The sequence below is a fragment of the Barbus barbus genome (assembly GCF_936440315.1).
Source record: "Barbus barbus genome assembly, chromosome: 2".
Classification (NCBI taxonomy): Eukaryota; Metazoa; Chordata; class Actinopteri; order Cypriniformes; family Cyprinidae; genus Barbus; species Barbus barbus.
In genome coordinates, this window is record NC_136730.1 from 6,553,809 (window position 1) to 6,578,320 (window position 24,512).

The 24,512-nt window shown below is 40.1% G+C and overlaps 2 protein-coding genes and 1 long non-coding RNA gene across 3 annotated transcripts; 1 reads left to right on the forward strand and 2 right to left on the reverse strand.

Moving 5' to 3' along the window:
- Positions 1–1,881: 1,881 nt before the first annotated feature.
- Positions 1,882–4,067, reverse strand: LOC306885529. Its single transcript, XR_013785558.1, has 4 exons — positions 3,802–4,067; positions 3,605–3,655; positions 3,418–3,507; positions 1,882–3,329 (listed from the first exon to the last, which is right to left on the reverse strand). It is a non-coding gene; the product is annotated as an uncharacterized lncRNA (long non-coding RNA).
- Positions 4,068–16,076: 12,009 nt separating this feature from the next.
- Positions 16,077–18,374, forward strand: LOC306879573 (uncharacterized protein; the record flags this gene model as incomplete). Its single annotated transcript, XM_079432619.1, has 2 exons — positions 16,077–16,287; positions 17,040–18,374. The coding sequence occupies 2 exons, from the start codon at positions 16,077–16,079 to the stop codon at positions 17,123–17,125; spliced, it is 297 nt and encodes a 98-aa protein (XP_079288745.1). The 3' UTR covers positions 17,126–18,374.
- LOC306879568 (claudin-7-A-like) lies at positions 17,947–22,599 on the reverse strand. Its single transcript, XM_079432607.1, has 4 exons — positions 22,096–22,599; positions 19,575–19,739; positions 19,282–19,366; positions 17,947–18,984 (listed from the first exon to the last, which is right to left on the reverse strand). The coding sequence occupies exons 1-4, from the start codon at positions 22,316–22,318 to the stop codon at positions 18,819–18,821; spliced, it is 639 nt and encodes a 212-aa protein (XP_079288733.1). The 5' UTR covers positions 22,319–22,599; the 3' UTR covers positions 17,947–18,818.
- Positions 22,600–24,512: the final 1,913 nt, after the last annotated feature.

Consider the following 24,512-nt stretch of genomic DNA (forward strand, 5'->3'; position numbering starts at 1 on the left):
CCTTATATGCGCAAGCATATTAGCTGTTTCTGCTTCTGATTTTCACTGGAGGAAGTATTATTATGGATTAAGGATTATAAACACACTGTTTTTCCCTTCACAAGACATTAATTGATGTACTGGGGTCGTGTGGATAAAACATTTCAACACATTTTCTATTTTTGGGTTGAGCTATTTCCTTTACTAGGTCTTTGTATGATCACTAGATTATTTAAATTCTAAATCCAATTTAATAACAAAAATAATGTTGAATTTTTAATACGTTCAGTTTGTCAAGAAAGAAATCAGAGTACAACTTTACGACTCTGATCTGATATTGCCTAGCTCTTTCTTTCTGCAACAAAACTGATTTTTCATGTCACATGTACTCTGTAATGTAACATGCAGTCACGGCACACTGGTTTGTGTTGTGGGCGTTTGCTTCCAGAACTTTCAGTTAGTTTGGTGCTGAGAAAAGATGCTTATCGCAGCCAATTCACTTGGTTTTAGAAGAGGGTCATATGGGTGGAATGTAAGTGTATGTGTGGGCATTGGGTCATGTGCGTGGATGTTTGTGTGTGTGCATGTGTGGGTGCCTTTTTGTGTAAGAGTATTCATGCTTGCATAACTGTGGTATATCACGTCCAAAAAGAAATTTGGTGCAATATAATATAGTATAATACTAACATGACAAATTATATGACTATATGTATTAATGATTGTGTTTTTGTTTCTTGTCACAGTATTTGAACATGTAGTTGCAGACTAACGTCATTACACGAGTGATTTAATTTCATCTCAATGCCGTAACGTTCTCTTACAGCTGCACGCATGGCCAGTGACGCTGGCGTTCCACATCCGAGACAGTCCAACAGGGGCATCCCCCAGCGGCCCTGTTCGTCTTAAAAACGAATAATGGCAAGCACCAAAAAGCACAGCAACCTGAAAACACACACAGATGTCACTTCAAACACAAGCAAATTATACATATGTATGTTTTCATTGATATTTCTCATCGCAGTTAATGTGAGATGGTGATGATGTTTTGCATTGCTATTAGTACAGTGAATAGACACTCACAATCATCCATATCCCCCCAGCATTCACAAAGTCCAGTGCTCCACTTGCCATCCTGTTCTGCTGGGCAGGGTTGGGACTGTACCACTCTCAGCTGCAGGGGGATGCTGACTTTCTCCATAGTGACATTAATACCTGTGCCATTGTAATGTTTATTTGCAATACTATATTACAAACATTTATTGTATTCTGTTGTTTAACAAACTTAAACTACCCTTCGGGAGACTTAAACCTTCAAACTTTGAAAACTCTAAACAATATTAAATTTGTACTTGTAGATTCCTATTCTTTAATGCATTTACAGATCCTAAATTAATATGATTCAGTAGCATCTTGGCAGTTTAATGATCCTGACAAAATTAATAATCACTAGTACAATTCTAAGCTTCATGCTTACGTCCTATAAAGGTCCATGCACTAACAAAAGGGACACACAAAATGCCTTACTCTATCAATTGTGATAGTGAAAAGAATATAAACAACAACATAAATTCTTACCTGTTGATATTTTATGTACAGAAACCAAAGTCATAGAATAAATAATGGTCAGATAACTGTTCACTGCAGTCCTATTCTATTTGGAGGATTTCATTTTCTTCCACCACCCTTTGTAACCAGGCAGTAGCCTGCTGATAACGTAAGCTGTTGACTGTAAATAAGCTACTCCCTTAGTATTCTTGCAGTTCTTTGGTTCTCAAACGTTAGGCTAGAAGTTGATGACTAGTAAGCAAAATTGTAAATGCTTCTGAATATAATTCATTGAATGCTTCAAGGTCATCATTGTTGTTTTAGGAGACCAAAATACAAACGCACAGACAATAATATGAGAACTGAATGCAATTTAAAAGTCAAATATGTCATTGAAAGATTTTCATTATAATCCAAGTTAGAAATTATCATAAAAATGTATAAATAATAATAAAAAAAATAATAGTTCTGCTGGCTGGTTTTCATTGTAAAACTCACTTTTGAAAAAAGTAATGTAATATTAATGTAAACAATAAACAAGCAAAAGACTGAAGTATTGAATGAACAATAAAAATGCATTTTATCTCATTTCATTGAAAAGGAAATTCCATTTGTTGCCATGAAAACTGAAACCATATTATCAGATTTTGTGATGATGAGGGGCTAAAATGCTGAGCAACAGATTTAAGCCTCACATGAGAGATCTTTAGAAAGATCTCAGACCTTGAGAGATTTGCTTTACAGATACAGGAGTAAAAAATGTACTTTTGGGTCCAAACATAGCAGTCAAACCTGAGAGGGGCAAGTGGCTTGTTGGAACATGCATAATTCTTCAAATGAAGTCTAAATCTGGCAAAAGAAACTTTTAGTGATATAAAAGGCTGCTGTAAACAAAGATGGCCAGCAGAGATACAGAACACAGTATCTCTTTATGTTATTTATATTATGGGGTGGTGATAGCGCAGTGGATAAGACGCATGCCTTTGGTGTGAGAGACCCGGGTTTGAATCCACTGTGAGACACCAATGTGTCCCTGAGCAAGACACTTAACCCCTAGTTGCTCCAGAGGTGTGTGACCTCTGACATATATAGCAATTGTAAGTCGCTTTGGATAAAAGCGTCAGCTAAATGAATAAATGTAAAATCATAAAAAACGCACAGTGATGACAGAAAAGCATCAACGCTCAAGAGAAAACAAGTGATAAAATGCCTCATTACAGTTTATGCTTTACATACTTTTATTGTGTTGCTGTAAGATGCAATCAACCAATCACAATTAGAACATTGTTGAAATCAGAGCATTTTTGTGATTATATGACAGTAAATTCATCATGCATGCTGAGTATAGATATGCGATAAATCACATAGAAGCTCTATATAAAGCAGCACAATTCCCACTTCATCCCTTTTTATATGCTGAACTGTTCATTAATGCATAAATGGTCTCAACATGTTCACAGTGTATAACATGATTTTACCTGAATGAGACAGGACATGCTTGTTTAACTCTAATCTAAACAACAACACACAAGAGAAAACAATGACAGAAAAACACATCTCTACAGTTCATGCTTTACATATTTTTGTGTTGCTTTAAAATTCGAGCAAAATGATCACAATCATTGTTGAAATCAGAGCATTTTCATGATTACATTAAAGTCAATTCATCATAGAAACTTTAAACATTGAGCCTGGTAGATATGTGATAATTTGGAGCAGCACAATTCCATCAGATCACAAAGGAATAGAAATAGATTTTGAGCTGCACATCCATACAAACTGTTTCTCGGAGACTTCATTCAAATCTGTGCAAAAAAGAAAACAGATTTATTATAATGATTAGTGACAACATTGTTTCCGTAACATGTTTTAATTCAATATTGTTTAACTTACATATTTTGGGGTGCCTGCAAATGCACCCGACAATTTCGCGGTACTCTTTTCTAAGATTGGATCTACACTGTAGCCCCATCATAGGATGAACTAAAGAGAGAGATTTATTACATTAAATAAAATTAAATAATTTTGTGATCCATATTAATACTACACAATGTTTTGGCAAAAAGACTTTGTTCCTTACTTTTGCAGCCACAAACTTTTGCAGCTTGCCAGGATCTCCTCTGTGAACAGACTGTGTGGAGATATAGCTGACATTAGTCTCACATTCAAAGGATAAACATTAATGCTGAAAAATTCCCTTATGGTTACTAATATTCATGTGAAAACTACAGAATAAATGATGCAAGCAATGTACAGGTATACTGTAACAGACATTACCTGAGTTGTTGGACAAAATTGTGGTCAGAATCACCAGGGCAAACAGCAGACAAATTGGTTTGGACATCTTCACGCTGGTGCTGCTTATTGAAAAAGTACGATTTCCACCCTCCTTTTATGCTCTTGTGTAATGATTATCTCTCCTGCCCCTTTCTCACATCACCCACTTTTATACCCTGAACTATTCAGGGGGGTTTAATTTTACCGGCATAAATGAGTCTCAACATGTTCACAGTGCATACCACAATTTTGAATGGGAAAAGAGATATTGCTTGTTTACCCCAATCTATACAACAACACTAGAGAAAACACGTTAAATCTGATAAAGCTGATCTTGTCAGATCACAATGTTTGGGACTAAATAACTGCAATATCTTAGTAGTGGAGCTGTGTGTAACGGTCTGTGGTTGTGGATGAAGGCGCACGACGAAAGAGTAAACAAAAGTAGGAATCTTTAATAAACAGCATCAACACATGTAGACAATATGTTAACTCAAGATCAGACAAAACATAAGGGCAGAACTGAGGACTTATAAAGGAGAGGAACAAACAAGAAAATAAGGTAATTAATAGAACACAGGTGATGACGATAATTAATTAACAGAACTAGGACACGAACTAAAACAGGAAGAACCAAATATGGGTAGAAAGGAAACTAAACAGAAACAGATACGTTACAGTATCTCCCCCTCCCGGAAGGTGCGTCCCGCACCGTAACAGTAACATCGGGGAGGGGGGGGCGGGCGCCCTGGAGGCTGGAGCAGACCAGGACAGGGAGGAGACAAGGGAAGCCTCCAGGGTGGATCTGGAGACTCGGGAGACCATGGCGGATCAGGAGACTCGGCATGCCATGGCAGATCAGGAGACTCGGCATGCCATGGCGGATCAGGAGACTCGGCATGCCATGGCGGATCAGGAGACTCGGCATGCCATGGCGGATCAGGAGACTCGGCATGCCATGGCGGATCCGGAGACTCGGCATGCCATGGCGGATCCGGAGACTCGGGACGCCATGGCGGATCCGGAGACTCGGGACGCCATGGCGGATCGGGGTCCTTGGGCGGCCATGGCGGATCGGGGAGCTTTGTGGCCTTGGCCTTTGGCCTGGCCACACAGACTGAGGCTATATGGCCCCCCCACAAAATTTCTTTGGGAACGTTCCCCTCTGGCGGCCATACTGGAGGAGCAGGTTCATGGGAATGCTCAGGAGGAGAGGGCTTTGGAGGGCGCTCTGGAGGAGCGGGCTCTTGGGGGCGCTGGCTCTTGAGGGCGCTTTTGCGGCGCAGGCTCTTGAGGGCGCTCTTGCGGCGCGGACACTTGAGGATCGGGAACGGCACTCCTGGCCGTGACTGGAGAACAGGATTCACGGGGATCGGGATCGGCACTCCTGGCCATGACTTGAGAACAGGATTCTCGGGATTCGTGATAGGCTCTCCTGGCCGTGACTTGAGAACTGGATTCTCGGGATTCGGGATTGGCTCTCCTGGCCGTGACTTGAGAACTGGATTCTCGAGATTCGGGATCGGCTCTCCTGGCCGTGGCTTGAGAACTGGATTCTCGGGGATCGGGATCGGCACTCCTGGCCGTGGCTTGAGAACTAGATTCTCGGGGGCGCTCTAAAAGCGCGGATTCAGAGGGGCGCTCTTGTAGCGCGGAGCTGGACGGAACCAGCGGAGACGAAGGATAGCTGGGCGGAACCAGCGGAGACGAAGAGCTGGGCGGAACCAGCGGGAACTCAGGTGGGCTGGACGGGACCAGCGGGGACTCAGGTGGGCTGGACGGGACCAGCGGGGACTCAGGCGGGCTGGACGGGACCAGCGGGGACTCAGGCGGGCTGGACGGGACCAGCGGGGACTCAGGCGGGCTGGACGGGACCAGCGGGAACTCAGGCGGGCTGGACGGGACCATCATCGCCGTCCTGGGCAGCGGGACCATCATCGCCGCGAACGGCGTAACGTTCATCGCCGGTTGCGGCGGTTTCTTCATCACCGCGGACGGAACATTCTTCGCCGTGGGTAGGGCTCCGGCTCGGGGTCGGAGGCTCTCCAGACACCGGATCATTGCCTCTCTCCAGCTGAGGTCGGTGGTGTCGGGGAGTTCTCGCTGTTGGTGATGAGTGAGCCCTAGCCGGAGCAGCATCTTGATGGTTCCCCCATCTAGCTAGCTGGCGAGGGCGAGAGGCGCAAAAGCCAACAAAAAACTCACTGGGTCCTGGATAGCGTGGGCTAAATCAAAAAACTGTGCGAGCTCGCCCATCTTCTGTGTCGGTCTGATCTTCTGTAACGGTCTGTGGTTGTGGATGAAGGCGCACGACGAAAGAGTAAACAAAAGTAGGAATCTTTAATAAACAGCATCAACACACGTAGACAACATGTTAACTCAAGATCAGACAAAACATAAGCGCAGAACTGAGGACTTATAAAGGAGAGGAACAAACGAGAAAACAAGGTAATTAATAGAACACAGGTGATGACGATAATTAATTAACAGAACTAGGACACGAACTAAAACAGGAAGAACCAAATATGGGTAGAAAGGAAACTAAACAGAAACAGATACGTTACACTGTGAGTGGAGGTCAGATTTAGAGCATCTGTTATGAATCACTAGTTTGTTGCCTTATAATACACTAATACACTAGGCCTGTACAGTTTATGTGGTCTATATGGCATACATTAACACCATCCAGGGTTTAAAAAACATATATATTTTTTTGGTCACACCTGGGGGATGAATTGCAAACATTTATCCATATTTCTTACTGGCAATGAAACTTTAAATGAAACACTGCATTAACCTATATATTTTTAGTGTGACTATACATACTCTTTTTCCCAGACATGTCCTGTTCTTTCATCAAATGTCTAAGTTCTGGCTCTATATTGTCATGCTCTCTACAGTCTTTATACATTATGCATATTTGCATTGCTTTGACTGTTCTCTGTCAATTCCAGCTTCCTGAATGCCATGATCAGTTATGTACAAAGCCTGTATGCTATTAATCAACCTACTCCTGACCAGGACATGTCCAGGAAAGAAGAGGATGTATGGTCAACTTACTATTGTTCATTATTTTAGCGTTTCTCCCTTGTATATGTGCAGCAAACAGTGCAGATTTTTGTTTTACTTCCAGCACCATTTGTAACTTCACCTGCCAAAACCATACAAACTCATGAAGATTTTGTTGCTCTCACCTGGAGAGTTAATATATGAGGGATCAGCTGACGTGTTTCTGAACAAACCACATATTGTGTGCGGTGTTAAGTATTTCGTAAAAAAACAGTAAGGTGATACTTCACAAGACAGAGAACAAAGAGAGCAGTGGATTGAGTAAATATTTATGCACAATGAACTGAAACCAAACCTGCTATAGTTTGCCAGTTATGAAGAAAGTTTTGAAACACCTGAAAGCACAGCTTGTTAACATTCTTTTTTCCCCTCAAACATCAAACATAGGGGCTGAAAAAATGTGAACAATAAAGACAAAATAAATAAATAAAGGAACAACAACAATACTGCTGTTATGGTGCTGTGCGGGACAACGAACACACGACAAGCATAAACAATTACCTTCTCTTTTAATCAGAGATCCAGGAGCAGATACAGACACAGGAGTGCACACACATCAAAATCGAAACAATAACCGACAGTGAGACTGACAAACACAGGAACTTATAAAGGGGCAGGTAATTGGGAAGGACAGGTGTACACAATGACTAATTAAACTGAACTAGGACACAGGGGAAAACAGAAAACCTGACATGGAACAGTCACAGAAAACCCAACATGTAACATATCGCCCCCTCCCGGCAAGGCGTGGCCTCACGCCGTAACGTAACAACTGAGGAGGGCGGGTGGGGGATCTGGAGGAGGATGTGGAACCGGAGGGTGGCAGGGAATAAACATCAGAGAGTCCAAACAATAAGTCCATGGGGGAGTGGAGGGTGGGAGGAGCCAAGGGGGAGCCAGGAACAGGAGGAGCCAGATGACGACCCAGGCCACAGTCCAGATGGTGGCCCACGGGGGAGCCGACGGGGGGAGGAGCCATGGCGGAGGAGGGACCGCCGACTCCATGGGGCCGACCAACGGCGGCGGAGCAGGTGGAGGTGGAGCCCGAGGTGGAGACGGAGAGCCGAAGAGCCAGGGTGACGCCGAAGATCCGGAGGTCCAAGGCGGAGCAGATGTCTTCGGCGACCTCGGCGCAGGCGGAGATCCGGAAGGCCGCGGCGGAGCCGGAGCGACAGAGGACATAGGTGGAGCAGGAGGGAAGGAGGAGCCCAACGGAGCCGGAGGGACGAAGGGACGGGGCGCAGCCCAAGGAGAGTAGTCCTGAGGTGCAGGTAGGGGGACGACTGACCAATGCGGAGCCGGAAGGACGAGGGAGCCCGGTGGAGCTGGTGGACAGACGGGATCCGGTGGAGCCGAGGGAGCTTGAAGGCATGGTGGAGCCGCAGGGTCGCCGGACTGAGGCGGAGTCTGGGTCTCGGAGGCTGAGGGCGGAGACGAGGGATCCTCCAGACTCAACGCCAACAGAGCTGGAGATCGGCAGACCAGCGGCGAGCCCACGCCACAGATGGTGAGCTGAGGGTGAGCAGAGGGGCTGACGAACTCCAGTGATGAGGGTGTTGGAGTAGGAACCAGATCAATGAGAGGCGGTGGGAGAGGGAGGTCGGGTGGGATAATTTCCCAGAAGTTCAATACAGGAGCTGGCTTAAGGATGATCGTGTCAGAGTGGAAGTCAATGAGGTTACCCAGGTCCAGTTCATGCTCACCCTCAGCGGTGGCGCCGTGGGCGGGGCGCTCCATAGCCCCCGCGATCTCCACAACTTTCTCCACCGTCGGATGCACTGCCGGCTCTCGCACCTGGTCAGACGTTTGGGGCTCGGGCTCCGGGACGATCGGCAGCTCTGTCGCTCCTGATGGCGATGGCTCTACGACCGCGGCAGACTCTGGCTCTCCGTCTGCGGTGGGCTCGGGCAGCTCCGCGCTGCGGGGTGGTAGTGGACTGGGCGCTGGGTCCCGAGTGGGGCTGGTGTCATTCTCTGCGAGGTCCACGGTGAGTTGCGATTTGCAAGACACCAGCACCCACTCGATAAAGGCGGCGAGGCTCTCTCGAGGACCGTCCCCGGACAACTGCCCACGTGTGGTGTTGTTCAGTCCAGCTTTGTAGAACGAGCAGAGGCAGTAGTCCGGGAAGTGTGTTAAGTTGGCCAGGAACAAAAAATCCTCTGTGTGGTCCTCGAGAGAGCGGTCCCCCTGCTCCAGCAGGATGACGAGGGCAGCGGGATCCATAATAAAAAATAAAAAACTTGGCAAAAACCGGGAAAATAAAACGGGGGAAAAACGCCGCAAACTTGCTGTTTTGGTCGGTTATTATGTTATGGTGCTGTGCGGGACAACGAACACACGACAAGCATAAACAATTACCTTCTCTTTTAATCAGAGATCCAGGAGCAGATACAGACACAGGAGTGCACACACATCAAAATCGAAACAATAACCGACAGTGAGACTGACAAACACAGGAACTTATAAAGGGGCAGGTAATTGGGAAGGACAGGTGTACACAATGACTAATTAAACTGAACTAGGACACAGGGGAAAACAGAAAACCCGACATGGAACAGTCACAGAAAACCCAACATGTAACAACTGCATCCCATGTTTTAATTTTATTTTTATTTTTTTGACTGCCATGGTATTTATTGAATCTTGTTGTAAATATCATGGTACATGTAGGCTATATGGTTGACCTAATCATCTTATTAAAGCATCACACGAGCAAGACTTTGTTAGACTTTGTTAGACACATCTTCTGAGACTGAGTTCAGAAGATGTGTCCAATCCTTTGTTATTAATTCTAGAACGTCACGTAAGAACTAGATGGCTTGGACTGTTTCTGTGAAGCTGAATAAACAATAAGGCAACAGGACTGTGTAATATTCCTTTACTCAATATTTCAACGATAAAAAGTCAATAATGAGTGACATCTTTTAGATAAGATGAGGTGGCTCGGGCATCTGGCTAGGATGCCTCCTGGATGCCTCCCTGGGGAGGTGTTCCGGGCATGTCCCACCGGGAAGAGACCTCGGGGAAGAAAAACTCATATATGACCAGTTTTGTCTTTAAATTCAGATAGCTCTAAAAAGGAAACTCCCTGTTTCCACAGAACAGTTTCAATTCAGATTAATAGTCCACTGCCCCAGGGTGTCACTCAACCAGTTTCAAGACGATCTGATACTGCCTTACAAAATAAACGCCCTCCAAAACTCATATGCTACCTGTTCTGCCTGTGAATTTGCATAGCTCTAAAAAGGAAACTCCCTGTTTCCACAGACCAGTTTCAATTCAGATTAATAGTCCACTGCCCCAGGGTGTCACTCAACCAGTTTCAAGAGTATCCGATGTTGCATTACAAAATAAAAGACCTCCAAAAACTCATATATGACCAGTTTTGTCTTTGATTTTGGATAGTTCTAAAAAGGAAACTCCCTGTTTCCACAGAACAGTTTGAATTCAGATTAATAGTCCAACTGCCCCAGTGTCAGACCACATTCAGTTCAGATTGATAGAAGACTCTCTCAGTGAACTTTTAGCCTAGATGTCACTCACCCAAAGTCAAGACTATCTGATATTACATTACAAAATTTAAGATGTTCAAAAACACATATAGTTCTTGTTTTCAAAGACCCCTTTCATTTCAGACTGATATTACAGTACACAGTATCACTCAGCCAATGGCTAATGATGAATAACACAATAAAAATGATTATAAAACACCCATAAAAAGTTCTCCTGTTTTTACAGATGAGTATATCCTTTAAAAAGATATAGCGTCTGTTCATCTACAAGTCGGCTAATAGTTTATTTTCAACAGCAAGACACTCAAAAAAGTGGAGATGACAGAGCATGCACAAGGAAGAAGTCATTCTTACGATCTGAAGTACAAACTCTGTTGTAAAGACAGCTCTGGAAGACACATATTCCTATGGCCTCTGCCTATATGTTCTGCCATTTCATGGAGTTTGGGGGCACAAGTTTCTCATCTGTGTTGGACATCATTCTTAAATATCTCTGTTGTGCGATACAAATGTAAATTATTTATGAAACTTGTATGTGTTGAATGCATCTACATCTGTTGTATCACTGATCAATAAAAATGTTTGTAAATTCAACTTTAAAAATTATTTGATCTTTGCCCATGTTGCCTTACAGCATGCCTGCCACAGGTTGGTATAACTGCTTTATAAAATGTATATAACTGTTTCTTCCTCATCAACATCAGTTCTTCTCTTCATCCTTGTTTTTATTCTCTTTGACTAATACCAGTGGTTGGAAGATTTTGTTTTGTAAATTTTTTTTGAAAAAAAATTCCATATCGTGTTACCGTTTGCTTAAAACTCCACTTCAGACTCAAATATTGTATTTTTAATTTATTACACTTTTTTTTAAAATGCAGCATTTAATATTTATTTTTCGTAGTGCAATTTTTCATAGCATACTGTCCAATGAAAACCAAGTATCTTTAAATGTGTTCATTCTGAATAAAGTGTATGATGATGTTATAGAATTTTTTGCTATCCTGTAGAATAGTCTCAAACAAGCAAATAAATAAATAAACAAAAATACATTTGTTTTATTTCCAAATCATTACATATAATAAACACACAAGTCACACAGGGGCCTTTTTGTATGATAATCAGTACCATTAATGTTAATCCATTATAGTAGTCAAAATATCCAATCCATGAGCATGACATTGACATAGCAGCAGCCTATATTAACTGTGCTATGTAAAAAAATCCTTCCCACTGTTCCTTTCAGTCTGTCCTGTCAGTTTTGTGATGGATAATATTTTCTAAACTCTATCCTATAACGCTTAGGTATAAGAACTTATTTTACGCATCTTTGAATATATATATGTATACAGGGGCGATTCTAGGATTTTTTCAACTGGGGGGCACAAAAGGGGCCACAATTAATAGAAAGGGGCCAATTTTATGTTGTGTATATACTTAACTGTAGATATTCAAATTGTTTAAAGTTCAGTATAAGCTTTAAAACTTAGCAATAAACAGAATGTGTGTGTGTGTGTGTCACGAATCTGGTCTGTGGACTTTTTAATCACCACCAGGTCACTCCTCCATCATATTGACTCTTGCACCACACTACTGTTGCACTTCACCCACGAACTACAATTCCCATCATCCATTGCACTGACGACACATATACAGCTGATTGCACTAATCACACTCACACCTGAGAATTATCACACAATCACACACCCTATTTAAACCATGGATTTCCTCTTCCTCTCTGCCGAGTATTGTTCGGTGTTTAACACTCTCCGAGTGTTAGCTGCCTTACCGAGCCGGTTGTCTAAGTCTAAGTCTAAGTCTAAGTCTAAGTCTAAGTCTAAGTCTAAGTCTAAGTCTAAGTCTAAGTCTAAGTCTAAGTCATAGGGTTTTACTGGGTCAGAAATGGTCTTTGGTATAGTGAACAACTTGTCCCTCTTATTATAAGTTGAGGAGAGTGAATTGCCTGCTCAAATGGTTCTCCAGTAATATGTGTGACATTCAGGTGAAGCAAATCGAGCTGTGCAGATCAGAAACATATTTAGCAGAGGTGGTTACCAGAATCAAGAGCTTATATTTACAACAAAATTAATTATTTATCCATTGTAGATTATTAAATTTCTTAAATAATAACAATATGCAAATGTATTATTAATACAATTCTAAATGACTATATCAATAATTCCATTAATTCTAACAATTTAACAATTTGTATAAGGATACAAATGTTGAACAGCTGATAAATGCTAAATTGTGATGCATAAACAAATGCTATCAGTTTTATAATGTCCTATTTATGCTTATTAATAATAATAACAGAGAAATCAACCTTTCAAACAAGATTTTTTTCATGTCAATCACACATTGTGTAGGTAACTATAAGGTTTACTCTATTCTTCTCCTTATCAATCAACATGTTCATTATAAAAATAAAAATAAATAAAAGACAAACGAAAAAACGTCAGTTAAATTAAAATTTGACATTAGTCACATAAACTACAAAATGTTATATGAATTATTATTAACAAAGTTAATAATTAATGGGGATCTAAGACAATTATAAAACACAAGCTAAATATAAAAAATAGCTTCATAATCTCTAGATTATTTGATATTTGTCCAGTTATCCATAAGATCAGTGCAGCCTACATGTGGTGAATGAAGTTCGAGATTGCGGCGGTCATGCTCTGGTTGCAAATTGTGCATAGGCCTACACCAAATTTCTTTTCATGAATGTTGTCCGTTTCGAAGTGTTTGTATCCAAACAAACAATATTTGTAGATTCTCTCTACCCTGTAGCCTATTGTTTTGTGCTTGCACAGCATCATGCAGTGTGTAGACTTTGATCAGAGGCGCCGGCGCCGCTGCTTCCGTGGCTTGCAGTTTATATAAGTGGTTCTCAAAAGTTTTACAGTGGTGTACCCCCTGGGGCATTTAAGATACTTCTGCGTACCCCCTCTCTTCCACTTAGACCGCTGTCACAGCTTTTTTATTAAAGGACAACATTTACCCCCTTAAACTGATTTACAGGTGCATTTTTTTTTACCTTTATAGAGGCAAAGGTTTTCCATCCTTATTTTATTGTATGTAATGTTTTATGTCATATTCTTAATATTTCATTAAGTGTATTATTAATATAATAAATAAAACAATAAATACTGGCAAAAGGAAGTGATTATTGTAGATTTAAAATTAAACCGCCAGTAGGTGGCGGCAAGTCACTGTCTTAATGAGCGAGGCGTCGCAGCATTCATTCATTCATTCAGTAACGAATCAAATGGCTGTAGTTATGAAAGGGTTATTAATTAAAAAGGGACTAGTTCAAATCGTTCAAAGCCGCAGATTTGTTCACATACTAAGCGGGCATCCTATCACATGCACGGGATGTAGTCAGTTTTGATCTCCAAAGATGAGGTAATGTAATTGGATATCATGTATTTGACCATTTACGGCACTCCCATTTTCCTGTTTTTATATTAGAAGTGACATTTTGCTTCTCAGAAATGCATGCTCGGTTTTAATGTTACTTTAATTTGGGGTAGAATTAAATGAATGCCAAAACTCAGAATTTTATTGGCGTATCCCCTACATCACCTCATGTAGCCTACCCCCAGTTTGAGAACCACTGATTTAGGCTAAATAGTTAATGTCGCAAATATTTTTAAAATTATTTTTAAAGTTTAATTACAGTTATCAAGTCATGAGATTCGAGACTGATTTAATTTAGAGTAGGCTATTTGTTCTCAACTCAAAAAGTCAAGTCATTTTCTTCATTTATTAGAAATCTTTAAATTCGCAAATGCAGCATGTAACTCAAGACCTCCACCTCTGATATTTACAGCTTTTAAAGTGTGGAATGTGAGATATTCATCATACGATTTGCTTCGGCATCTCAATATCACTTTACGTACCGGCCAAAAAATAAAAAACACACAAACCTAATTGTGCTGTCTGTCCTAACACTGAAATAGTGGACTATTAATCTGAATTGAAACTGGTCTGTGGAAACAGGCAGTTGCCTTTTTAGAGCCACCTAAAATCAAAGACAAAACTGGTCATATATGAGTTTTTGGAGGGCTTTTATTTTGTAATGCAGCACCAGATCGTCTTGAAACTGGTTGATTGACACCCTGGGGTAGTGGACTATTAATCTGAATTGAAACTGGTCTGTGGAAACAGGGAGTTTCCTTTTTAGAGCCACCTAAAATCAAAGACAAAATTGGTCATATATGAGTTTTTGGAGGGCTTTTATTTTGAAATGCAGCATCAGATCGTCTTGAAACTGGTTGATTGACACCCTGGGGTAGTGGACTATTAATCTGAATTGAAACTGGTCTGTGGAAACAGGGAGTTTCCTTTTTAGAGCCACCTAAAATCAAAGACAAAATTGGTCATATATGAGTTTTTGGAGGGCTTTTATTTTGAAATGCAGCATCAGATCGTCTTGAAACTGGTTGATTGACACCCTGGGGTAGTGGACTATTAATCTGAATTGAAACTGGTCTGTGGAAACAGGCAGTTGCCTTTTTAGAGCCACCTAAAATCAAAGACAAAATTGGTCATATATGAGTTTTTGGAGGGCTTTTATTATACAGAAAATCAGACCGAATCTGACATTGGGCAAATTACATTCTGGAGAGGTGTACTATTCATCAAAAGTGAAACTTGTTTGTGGAGACAGTGAGTTTTCTTTTAATAACTATGTGAATGTACAGAGAAATATGGTTATGCAAGTTCATGAAAGGCTTTTATTTCTCATCAGACAGGTATTTTCATATTATTTGGAAAATCTACATTTAATATTACTCAACATTTGAAGTCATCTTCATTTTATCAGACCGTTTTTTTAAACATTTTTATTATTTAAAATGTATTTATTTATTCGTTCATTAATTCATTATTGACAGAGAAACTGGCTGAATGAATGCCATAGATCGAGTTTTTACTCGCTATTACCGGAACAATGCGTCTAGTATATGCGCGCACCACAAAATAACGTGGCGGCTAGAATGACCGTGTTTTTCAAAGTGGAGGCTGGCCTGACCGCAGTATAAAGTACAAGTGAAACATGCTCTAAAGTCCAGCGTGGGCTCTCACATGTAGGTTACAGTTGGCGGACCCACACACGCGGTGGGCGAGCCGTCAGTAAGCACCTACCCACGGGCTCACACCCTGAGATCGGGCCCTCCCTCGCAGTGACGCATACAGAAACGACCAAGGAAATCCCCAAGTGAGAGTTACGACAGACTCAGCACCGTAGATAGTGTGCAACTTCCGACTCGCGCTGAACACCGCGTACAAATCCATATAGAATACGTGCTAACCAAATACAAGGTAGGAATACGTTTCATTGTTTTATATGTGTACATGTGATATATTTCTAATGTAAGCTCCAGCGTTGTTGACAGGCGTGAACATACTCGAGCTCATCCGGTGCGTGCGATCAGTTATACTTGTGTTTGTGTGTGTAAGGTGTATATGTTTAATCCGGCTGTTTATCGGACTATTGTGTGATTTATTACGAATTTTGATTACCGGGTTTCATTATTTAGAGAGTAAAGGTCGATGGCTTAATTTCCCCGTGTTTTACCCTCCCCAGGTGTTGTAAACACTGCTTTCGGATCAGTTTATGTGGATTGACTAACATTTTGTCGGCGTCGCGGAAGTGTATAGCCAACTAATGACTTGAGGTGTTTTTTTATGAATACACTTAGCGAAGTACAGCAGCAGGAGGACATGTACGGCATGGCAGAAATGCCCGACCTCATACCACCGGCAGGTGCATTACAACCCAGTCCAGTAATCCCGTACGACCACGGACAGGCGGGGAGAAACAGACCAGACCAGATGTCTGCCCCACGAAGAATGCAGCGAGCCCCCAAACTCGGACAGATCGGGCGGTCTACGAGAGGTGGGTGATATAAAGTAGTGTTATTACTAGTCCCCCCCCCCCCCACCCTTCAAAATACTTGCCCCAAGACCAGAATTCTAAATCAAAATTGTATTTAAAAGCCTTCCCAGAACTGAATATTTTGGATATTTCCCTCATTTAATCCATCTGAATTAACTCATCAGCTGGGTGCGTGCAATAAACACACACACTAAACTTGGCTCAGATCTATCTCTGTCTCCTAGTAAATACTCCGAAGAACTACCAGAATATGCAAGCAATTTATAAAACTATTTTAAAAATTCCAACCAAGTCCAACAAGTTTGTCTTGACAAACATCCCTTTTCTAAGTTAGTAAAAATAACTTTGAAGGAAAGCACTAATTGTGACTGATGCATTCAAGTCATATCGGAAAGACCATATTTACAAGCTGAACGCCCATAAACATCACCACAAAGTCATAATTATGAGTGGAAAACACTGGAAACGTGTACACATCCATTTACATATAAAACTATGAAAAAATTTGCAAGTATGAAATATCATAGTATTGTATAATTGTAAACCAATATGCAACGTCTTCATAAGTTGAATAAAAACCTAAACCAAAAACACACCCAACGCACTGTTGTTGTTCATATTTTGTAGATGTTGGGTTAAAAAAAAATCTTAACCAGCTTCCCAGTATTACTTGAACGCACCATAACTCATGGTGTTCACGTGTTTCCACTCTGTTGTCAATGTATGATACATTTCTTCTTTTGTTTTTACAGTGGTTATTGATGATGAGGACTTGGATGATATCATAAACAATAACAGAAGCTTCCCGGTTTCTCAGAGAGTATCACCTGTTGCCTGATGCATGACTGACTGTGCCAAAGCTGTTAAAAGGCCAACACACCAAAGCAGGCCTAGAGAATTGGACTAAAATCTCCCTCCCTCTCACATGTTGTCGTCACCCTTCACTGTACAGCTTTTAAGGCTTTCACCACTTCAAGGTCAAACGAAAGAACTGTGGACTTTGCTTCCTGTTCACTTAATGCTTGCTCATCACTTCACTGATGTCGTGCTTCTGTAGCACTAAATTATCCTGTCTGGTGTTCTTGGTTTTGGAAGTTTCTTTCTTGAAGTGAAGATCTTGATGATCTCTAATGTAACAGGGCTATATTTATTAAATTTGCACTTTACTGCAGAATAAGAAAGCTAACCTCAGCAGGCTGGATTACTCCTCTCCCAAAGAGGACACTTTCCTGTGAATCTCGGTTAACGTGTAACACGCCATTTGGTAAGACCTTGGTAACCAGGGCCTACTATGACATGTCTCTGAATGACATAGATTACTTGTTAATTGTAAGGATCTTTTATTCGGTCACTGTTTTTATGTGCCTGTTGAGTTTAGTTTGAATTGAAATAAGTACAATCTTGAATGCATACTGACTGAGATGAACAATCAAATCTTCTAAAGTGGTCTCAGATGCTTGTTGAAGTACATTGCTCTTAATGTTTTTGACTTTAAATGTCTGCATGGAAATTCATGGATTTTTGTAAATTGTTTTGGGGGAGTGCAGTGGGGTGGGAGTAATAAAGTATGCACGAGTAACATTATTGCATTTGTTAATGTTTGGATACAGGCTATTTGTAATTATTATTTTTTTCAATCAAAAAAATTAACACATTTCTGAACATTGCAGGATGGTACTTTTTTATTTGGTCAGTGATATTTCTTTTTTAAAAATATAATTTAAATTATATTTTGAATCTCAGATTTCAATATTTTTGTGTAATAAATAAGTCTTATTCAACCACCATATGATACAGTGAAAGCCAACTTTATTGAAAATAAGCATGTAAAACAAATATATAAACAATAAGCTAGCTAACACTGCCATTATCAATAAGCTTTTATAAGTAAAAGATGTTCAGATATGCTCGTGGACAGGACAAATGAACGTGAGGTGATGAGTTAATACTGAAATGTGTTAGGCAAGTGAAAAAAAACGAAATATAACGTTCAGGATCTTCCTCGACCATCTGCAATTACATGAAATTACTTCAGAGTGACTCAAATGAGTATTAAAAATGTTAGCATTTCTGTAGGATGCATGCTCAAAAACAAAAATCTTTAAAAAAAACAACAACCTGCCTCCATTTTGGGCAACACCTGCTTGTTGGGTACAGTGCTCCCTAGTGGGCACTTTGAAAACACCCAACACACATAACCCACTAACTAAGTTTCTCTTCTTTGACACAGAGAAAACAATCTAGCTGTTTACTTCAATGAAACACTGAGGGCTCAAAGCAATCTGAGAGTATTTATACTGACACTAGATTTCTACAGTCCTCCATTTCAAAAACTCCCACAGAGTACATTTTATATTTGAACTTTTGGACAACTGATTGCCCTTTTATAATGGGACATTATACAGTTTGTAAACTGTTTTCTTTCTCAGCGACAGCTGTTTTACCTTCATTACTCAGTTCATCATTTTGTTGAAGAAATTCTTCAGCTTCTGAAGTTGCTTCAGTGTCTGTCCAGTAGGGGGCAGTCTTGGTCACACATACTCTTTGTTGCTGCCGCTTGCAGACGGTGCAGAGTTACTTTTAGGATATTTTGACACTTGTTTACTTCGAGGGCAAGAGGCAGCCAACATGGCTCCACCGAGAACATCAAGAAATGACCCACCCCAAGCAATGAAAATGGCTGCTCCAAACTCGAACCTAAAGAACAAAAATAATAGGTCATATGGGAAATGTGAATATTATTTATCTTTTTTTTTTTTAAACTATATAATTGCATTTGGTCAAAGTTCCAGAGTGTTTCTTAATCCTGTTCCTGGATGCTTCCCAACACTGTGCATTTTGCATGTTTTCATAATCGAACCCACCCAATTTAACTCATTAGCACTAGTAGAAGTGCTCCAAGAACAGAAATGGGTGTGTTGGATAAGGAAGACATCCAAAAAGTCGGGACATTCTGCTCCAGAAATTGTGCAAAGTAGAATTCCTTGTGCTCACTTGGTGTTGACTGGAGTGAAGGGGTTGTAGAAAGCTCGAATCACATTGTGGGCAAACCACGAACAGGCAACAACTGCACAGAGGGCTGTAGGTACAAAAAAAGACAGAGGATCTTTCTTAGCCAATATCTTCAAAGCATTGGCTAGTTTAGCATTAGCTACCTTGTTTTCTTTGATGTTCATTGACCCACAGACTGAGCAGAGACTGATGTTATATAAGAGCAGTTCAAACACGGTTTACTGTAAACTTGCATGAGCAGTCTGTCTCGGTATCTCGCTCACACGTACACTCACCTCCCACTAGCAGTATGATGCCTCCTGTTATGGCCGTGCGAGCCTTGCGAACTTTGTCATCAGCTCCACATGTGGTGCACTTCATGCCCATGCAGGCCACACCAAGACCGCAAATGGACACAATGATACCCACAATCATCAAAGCACGGGTCGCTTGAAGATCACCTGCGGGAGACAGATAGAGAAGATCAGAGAAACATCAAAGAGATGTGGATCCATCTTATTGCTGATTGTGCTCTTACTGTGAGTTTAGAGGTTGACATCTTAAAAACTGTCAGCATGCGAATGGCCAAACCAGCAGGAAATAGCTGTTTGACATTATAAATAGTATTAAATTATAACAAATTAAATGGTACAAAATTGAGTTTCTACTCCAAAACTAGGCATGTTATAAATAACAATAATAAAGATAATAACAATTTTATATTATACAAGTAATACAGAATTATTTATTATTAAAACAAATGTTATAGAATTGTACAAAACTGGGTCTAAACTAGATGACATCTTAACTGTATTATAAATAATAAAGACAATAATTTAATGTTACACAAGTAATATTGAATTATTTATATTAATATTAGTAAACTGTATAAAAATGGACTTTCTACTCCAAAACTGGATGTTGAAATCTTAACCATACATCATGCAAATGGCCAAACCACCAGGAAATAGCTGTTTGATACTATAAATATGAAATTATAACAAATTAAACTGTATGAAATTGAGTGTCCACTCCAAAACTAGATACTGAGATCTAAATAAAAAAAATATAATACATTTAATATTATACAATATAATATTATTGTATAATAATATAAAAACTAATTTGATAAAATTGTACAAAATTGAGTTTCTACTCTAAAACTAGATGTTGAAATCTTGATCATATTACAAATAAAGAAAATGATGTTACACAAGTAATATTAAAATGATTGTTTATTTATTATTATTTATTTTCAATTATAACAAGTAACTTGTAAATAAATTGCGTTTTTACTCCAAAACTGGATATTGAAATCTTAACCATGTCACGCAGATGACCCAACCTATAAAATAGCTGTTAAATAAAGAATATTATAAATTATAATAATTTATTATTAACTATTGTTTTTATTTTTGATTCATATTAATTTGTATTTAATTATAACAAAATTAAATTCTTGCTCTGCAGTTGCTAAAGTGTCATTTTCACAGAAGTCTGAGCACTAATAGTAATGTTTGTCTTATCACATCTACTAATTATGCACTGTCCATACACTGTTAAAAAAGATGCTGCTGAAAAATGTTTATATAAAATCCATCAGGCAATACAGAAAACAGAGAGTGCAAGAAGCCATTCCGACAAAAACCAGTCTGTGCCAGTGCAATCCTGTCCATGTGCACACAAAACCCACCAAGACAGGAGGTAAAAAAAAAAAAAAAAGGGAACGTGTGAGGGGCAGGGGTGCAAGCTGTAGTGAAGCAGAATAATTATTCCTCTCCTTTATTCATTAAAACACAATGAGGCATCTCTTGCCAGGCACAGAAAACAGTCAGTGGTGGAATTCAGGGGGTCACCCTTCATCCTTCTGCTTTCTCCCGTCTTTCGCTCCTCCCTCCATCCTATTTCAACCTGCTGTCAGGTGCAGTTCCAGCTGGTTTCAACTGGAAGTGTCCTGCAGTTTTCTCAGAAATGACCCCTGAGGTTCTGCACAGAGCCCCACAGTAAATACATCAAGTCAAAGAGTGAACCGTGAGAGCTAAATCGCATTTCAGAACAGTCTTCGTTAATCTGTAGAGAATGTTCCTGAAAATGCTGAGGTGGAACGTGAGGTTGTGGTTTCCTATTCCAGTCCTCGGGGGAACTGAGGGAATGGGGAATGGGGAATGTTTCTGTTACAGCCCTAAACTGAAGCACTCAATTCAATGAATAAACTCATAATTCATCACCGTAGTTGGGTGTGTTAATAAAAACACTTTGGCAGCTATAGAAACAATGGATTACGTTCTTCCTGAAGAAGCACATGCACCATGGCTACCTGTCCTGCCTGGTTACATTACAGTCATACAGTAGATCCAAAGTCTCACTGGCGAGGCCAGCATCCATTAACCAAGCTGGAAATGGCATCAGTGTTTATTTGAGTGTGTGTGTGAAGAGTTGGAAACTACGGCTTCAGATGCCAGAGAATTCTAATAAACACCTACAGTACAGATTTACACTATATTACATGACAGGCACTTCATCTGTTAGATCAATTTATATAGGCTACATATTGGATCCCATGTGTGATATGATATTGCGCATTTTAATTCACCACTGGGATTTTCTACATTCACATTTAGATTTATTCTTTCTCATTAGCTCCATTCCTCTGGCGCCTTTACACGTGGACCTTCAGGTATTACAGGCAAATACAGATTAATCATGTGCTAAAATAAAAATAATAAAAAAAAATACATGGAAATAATAAATAAAATGAATAATTAGAGAAAATGAAAAGTATTTTATCAACTAGATAGATAGATGTTTGACACTCACTGTCTAATTGTAGAATGGAGTCGTAGATTTTGCACTGAAGCTGTCCGGTGCTCTGAAACGCGCAGGACATCCACAGTCCCTGGTAAGTGGCCACTGCCGTGATAATACTGTCCCCCACGTACGCGGACATCTTCCACTGAGGGAGGATGGTGCCCACGATCAGTCCAATGATGCCAATCAGAGAGAGACCAAATCCAAGCAACTGAACGCCCGAGTTTGCCATATTATTTTTACACTTAATGGCAAGCTGAGCAGCAGTTGGCAACAAACTTGAGAAAAGCTTCTGTCCCGCACCTGTTACTCTCCGAGCAAACTGTCGATGAAGTTGAGAAAGCGTCCAACTCTCCGAGGAAGAACAGCAGTCTGTCAGTCAGCTGGCGGTGTTTATATCTCGACACGACTGTCAGTTACGGTCGAAGAACTGCGTATAATACAGATGCAGAAGACTGGTCTCGAGCGAATGAGAGGGTAACTGCATGCTGGCGCGCGATGTCCCTGTGCCATGCCCGGTGTCGTGACGTCACGCCAAATAGAAGCACTCGCATCACCTTTTAAGTTGAACTTTTATTATCCTACAAAAAAAAAAAAAAAAAAAAATCGGGTAGCAAGCTAGATTAAGTATGTTTTCACTATAACATATTCTAGCCAAGTGTCTTTAATTAGGAAAACCCGCTTCCACCAAAAAACGTTGTAGTAAATCATAAGTAGGCTATTTGACATGAAAGTCTAAATTATGAGATACTACGTCTCAATTATGAAGAAGAAAAAAAAGAAAAGAAATTATGACATAAAAAGGAAATTATGGTATCCCTTTGCAAGTTGGCGGAAATGGGCTTCCATAAATTAAAACACTATTGTTGTTGCTAGTTAGGCTATTATTATAGCACTTTTATTAAGCCTATTATTATTATTTTGCCTGCTTTAATTTACATTGATACATTTAAAAAAAGCCTCCCATTTTGGTTTGTTTATCAGTTTTTAAAAAGTTTCACATTTAATGCTATTGCCTATTCAGTCTCAGAACCTCAACATACATCTGGTCTAAGCATTCCATCAGGTGACCTCTGCACTTCCAGTGAAAGGGGAAACAAGTCTGGAACACTACCAACTATTGTCTGCGGTGCAGAGTTGGCGCCAATGTCACAATGATCTTACAAAGGTAAAGAGGAAATATCTATAACCCGAGAAAAATAATGCTATTCGAAGAGGACATGATTTTCACTCCAGAAAGTGTCTATGTCTGACATCCTTTGATGGTTTCTTTTAAAGGGTTTTAAAGGTAACAAATAGGATTTAAACGATATGTTAACCGAAACGTCACAAAAGTTTTGTTCTCAGAATTCTCCGAGAAGAGAATGTGTAGGAGAGGTGGAATAACAGTTGGCAGATACAGCAGAAAGAACGTCTTTGCTTCAGTAACATCTTGAAATTGGCAAACAGTACCCTGGTCGCCCCTGGTAACGTGATTTATCTGTCACCCTATTGGCCGGTTCCTGTGCACTGGGGCAAGTAGCCTTGACACACAAAATAAACTTTTGACATTTTTTCGAAGCTTCAGTCCCCACCTAGTTCCAGTAAACAGACAACACTCAGTACAGGGCTAGGGGGAGAAGACAGACAGTGCTAAATCAGCCCCAAAAAGAACAGAAACTCCCTTCATGGCTTTTCTTCTGGCTGGCTCCAGTGCTTTTTTTTTTTTTGGTTGTTGTTGAAGTTTATAGACAGTGAAAAAAAACCTGATTAAACTGGTGTAAGCCTTCTTAGAAGCCCACTGAACCGTTAGCAATAAAACACACAGGCCTCTGGTTTTCCCTCAAAAGCAGTGACTCGGCTAATGAGCTTTTCTTATTTCATTATTTCTTACCTCTTTCTTTTACTTCTTATGCAACTAACTAGGTAGGCACACAGGCCAAACTGATGTAATCTAGGAATTCAAAGGTCTCTTTTTTATTGATGACAACTTAAAAAACAAACCTACGAAAAACATAAATGTTTAATGTTTTTGAAAGAGGTCTTTTATGCTTACTAAGACTGCATTTATTAGATCAAAAATACTTTGTAATTTGTCTTGAGAAGAAAGTGTGCCAAGACCAGAAATGTGCACTAAGAAAAAATACGAATTTTCATTTCGTTTTCATGCTGCAGACTTGTAACGTCCATGACTCAATAAAAGAAAATCATGACTTATATTTCATGCAACAGAAATTGATGCAACACAAATCATTAGAAAACTAGCATAAAATTGGTCATGTAAATAATGATCCAAATCCAAATAATTTAATGTTAACCAAATAAAAGCTTCTGTAAGGTAATCAAGAACAATATCATGTTGCTTTAGGAACTTAATTTAACTTTTAAAGTTTTAAATCTCATATTATTTGAGAATTTTCCAAGAGTAAGTGGTTTGTCACCATAAT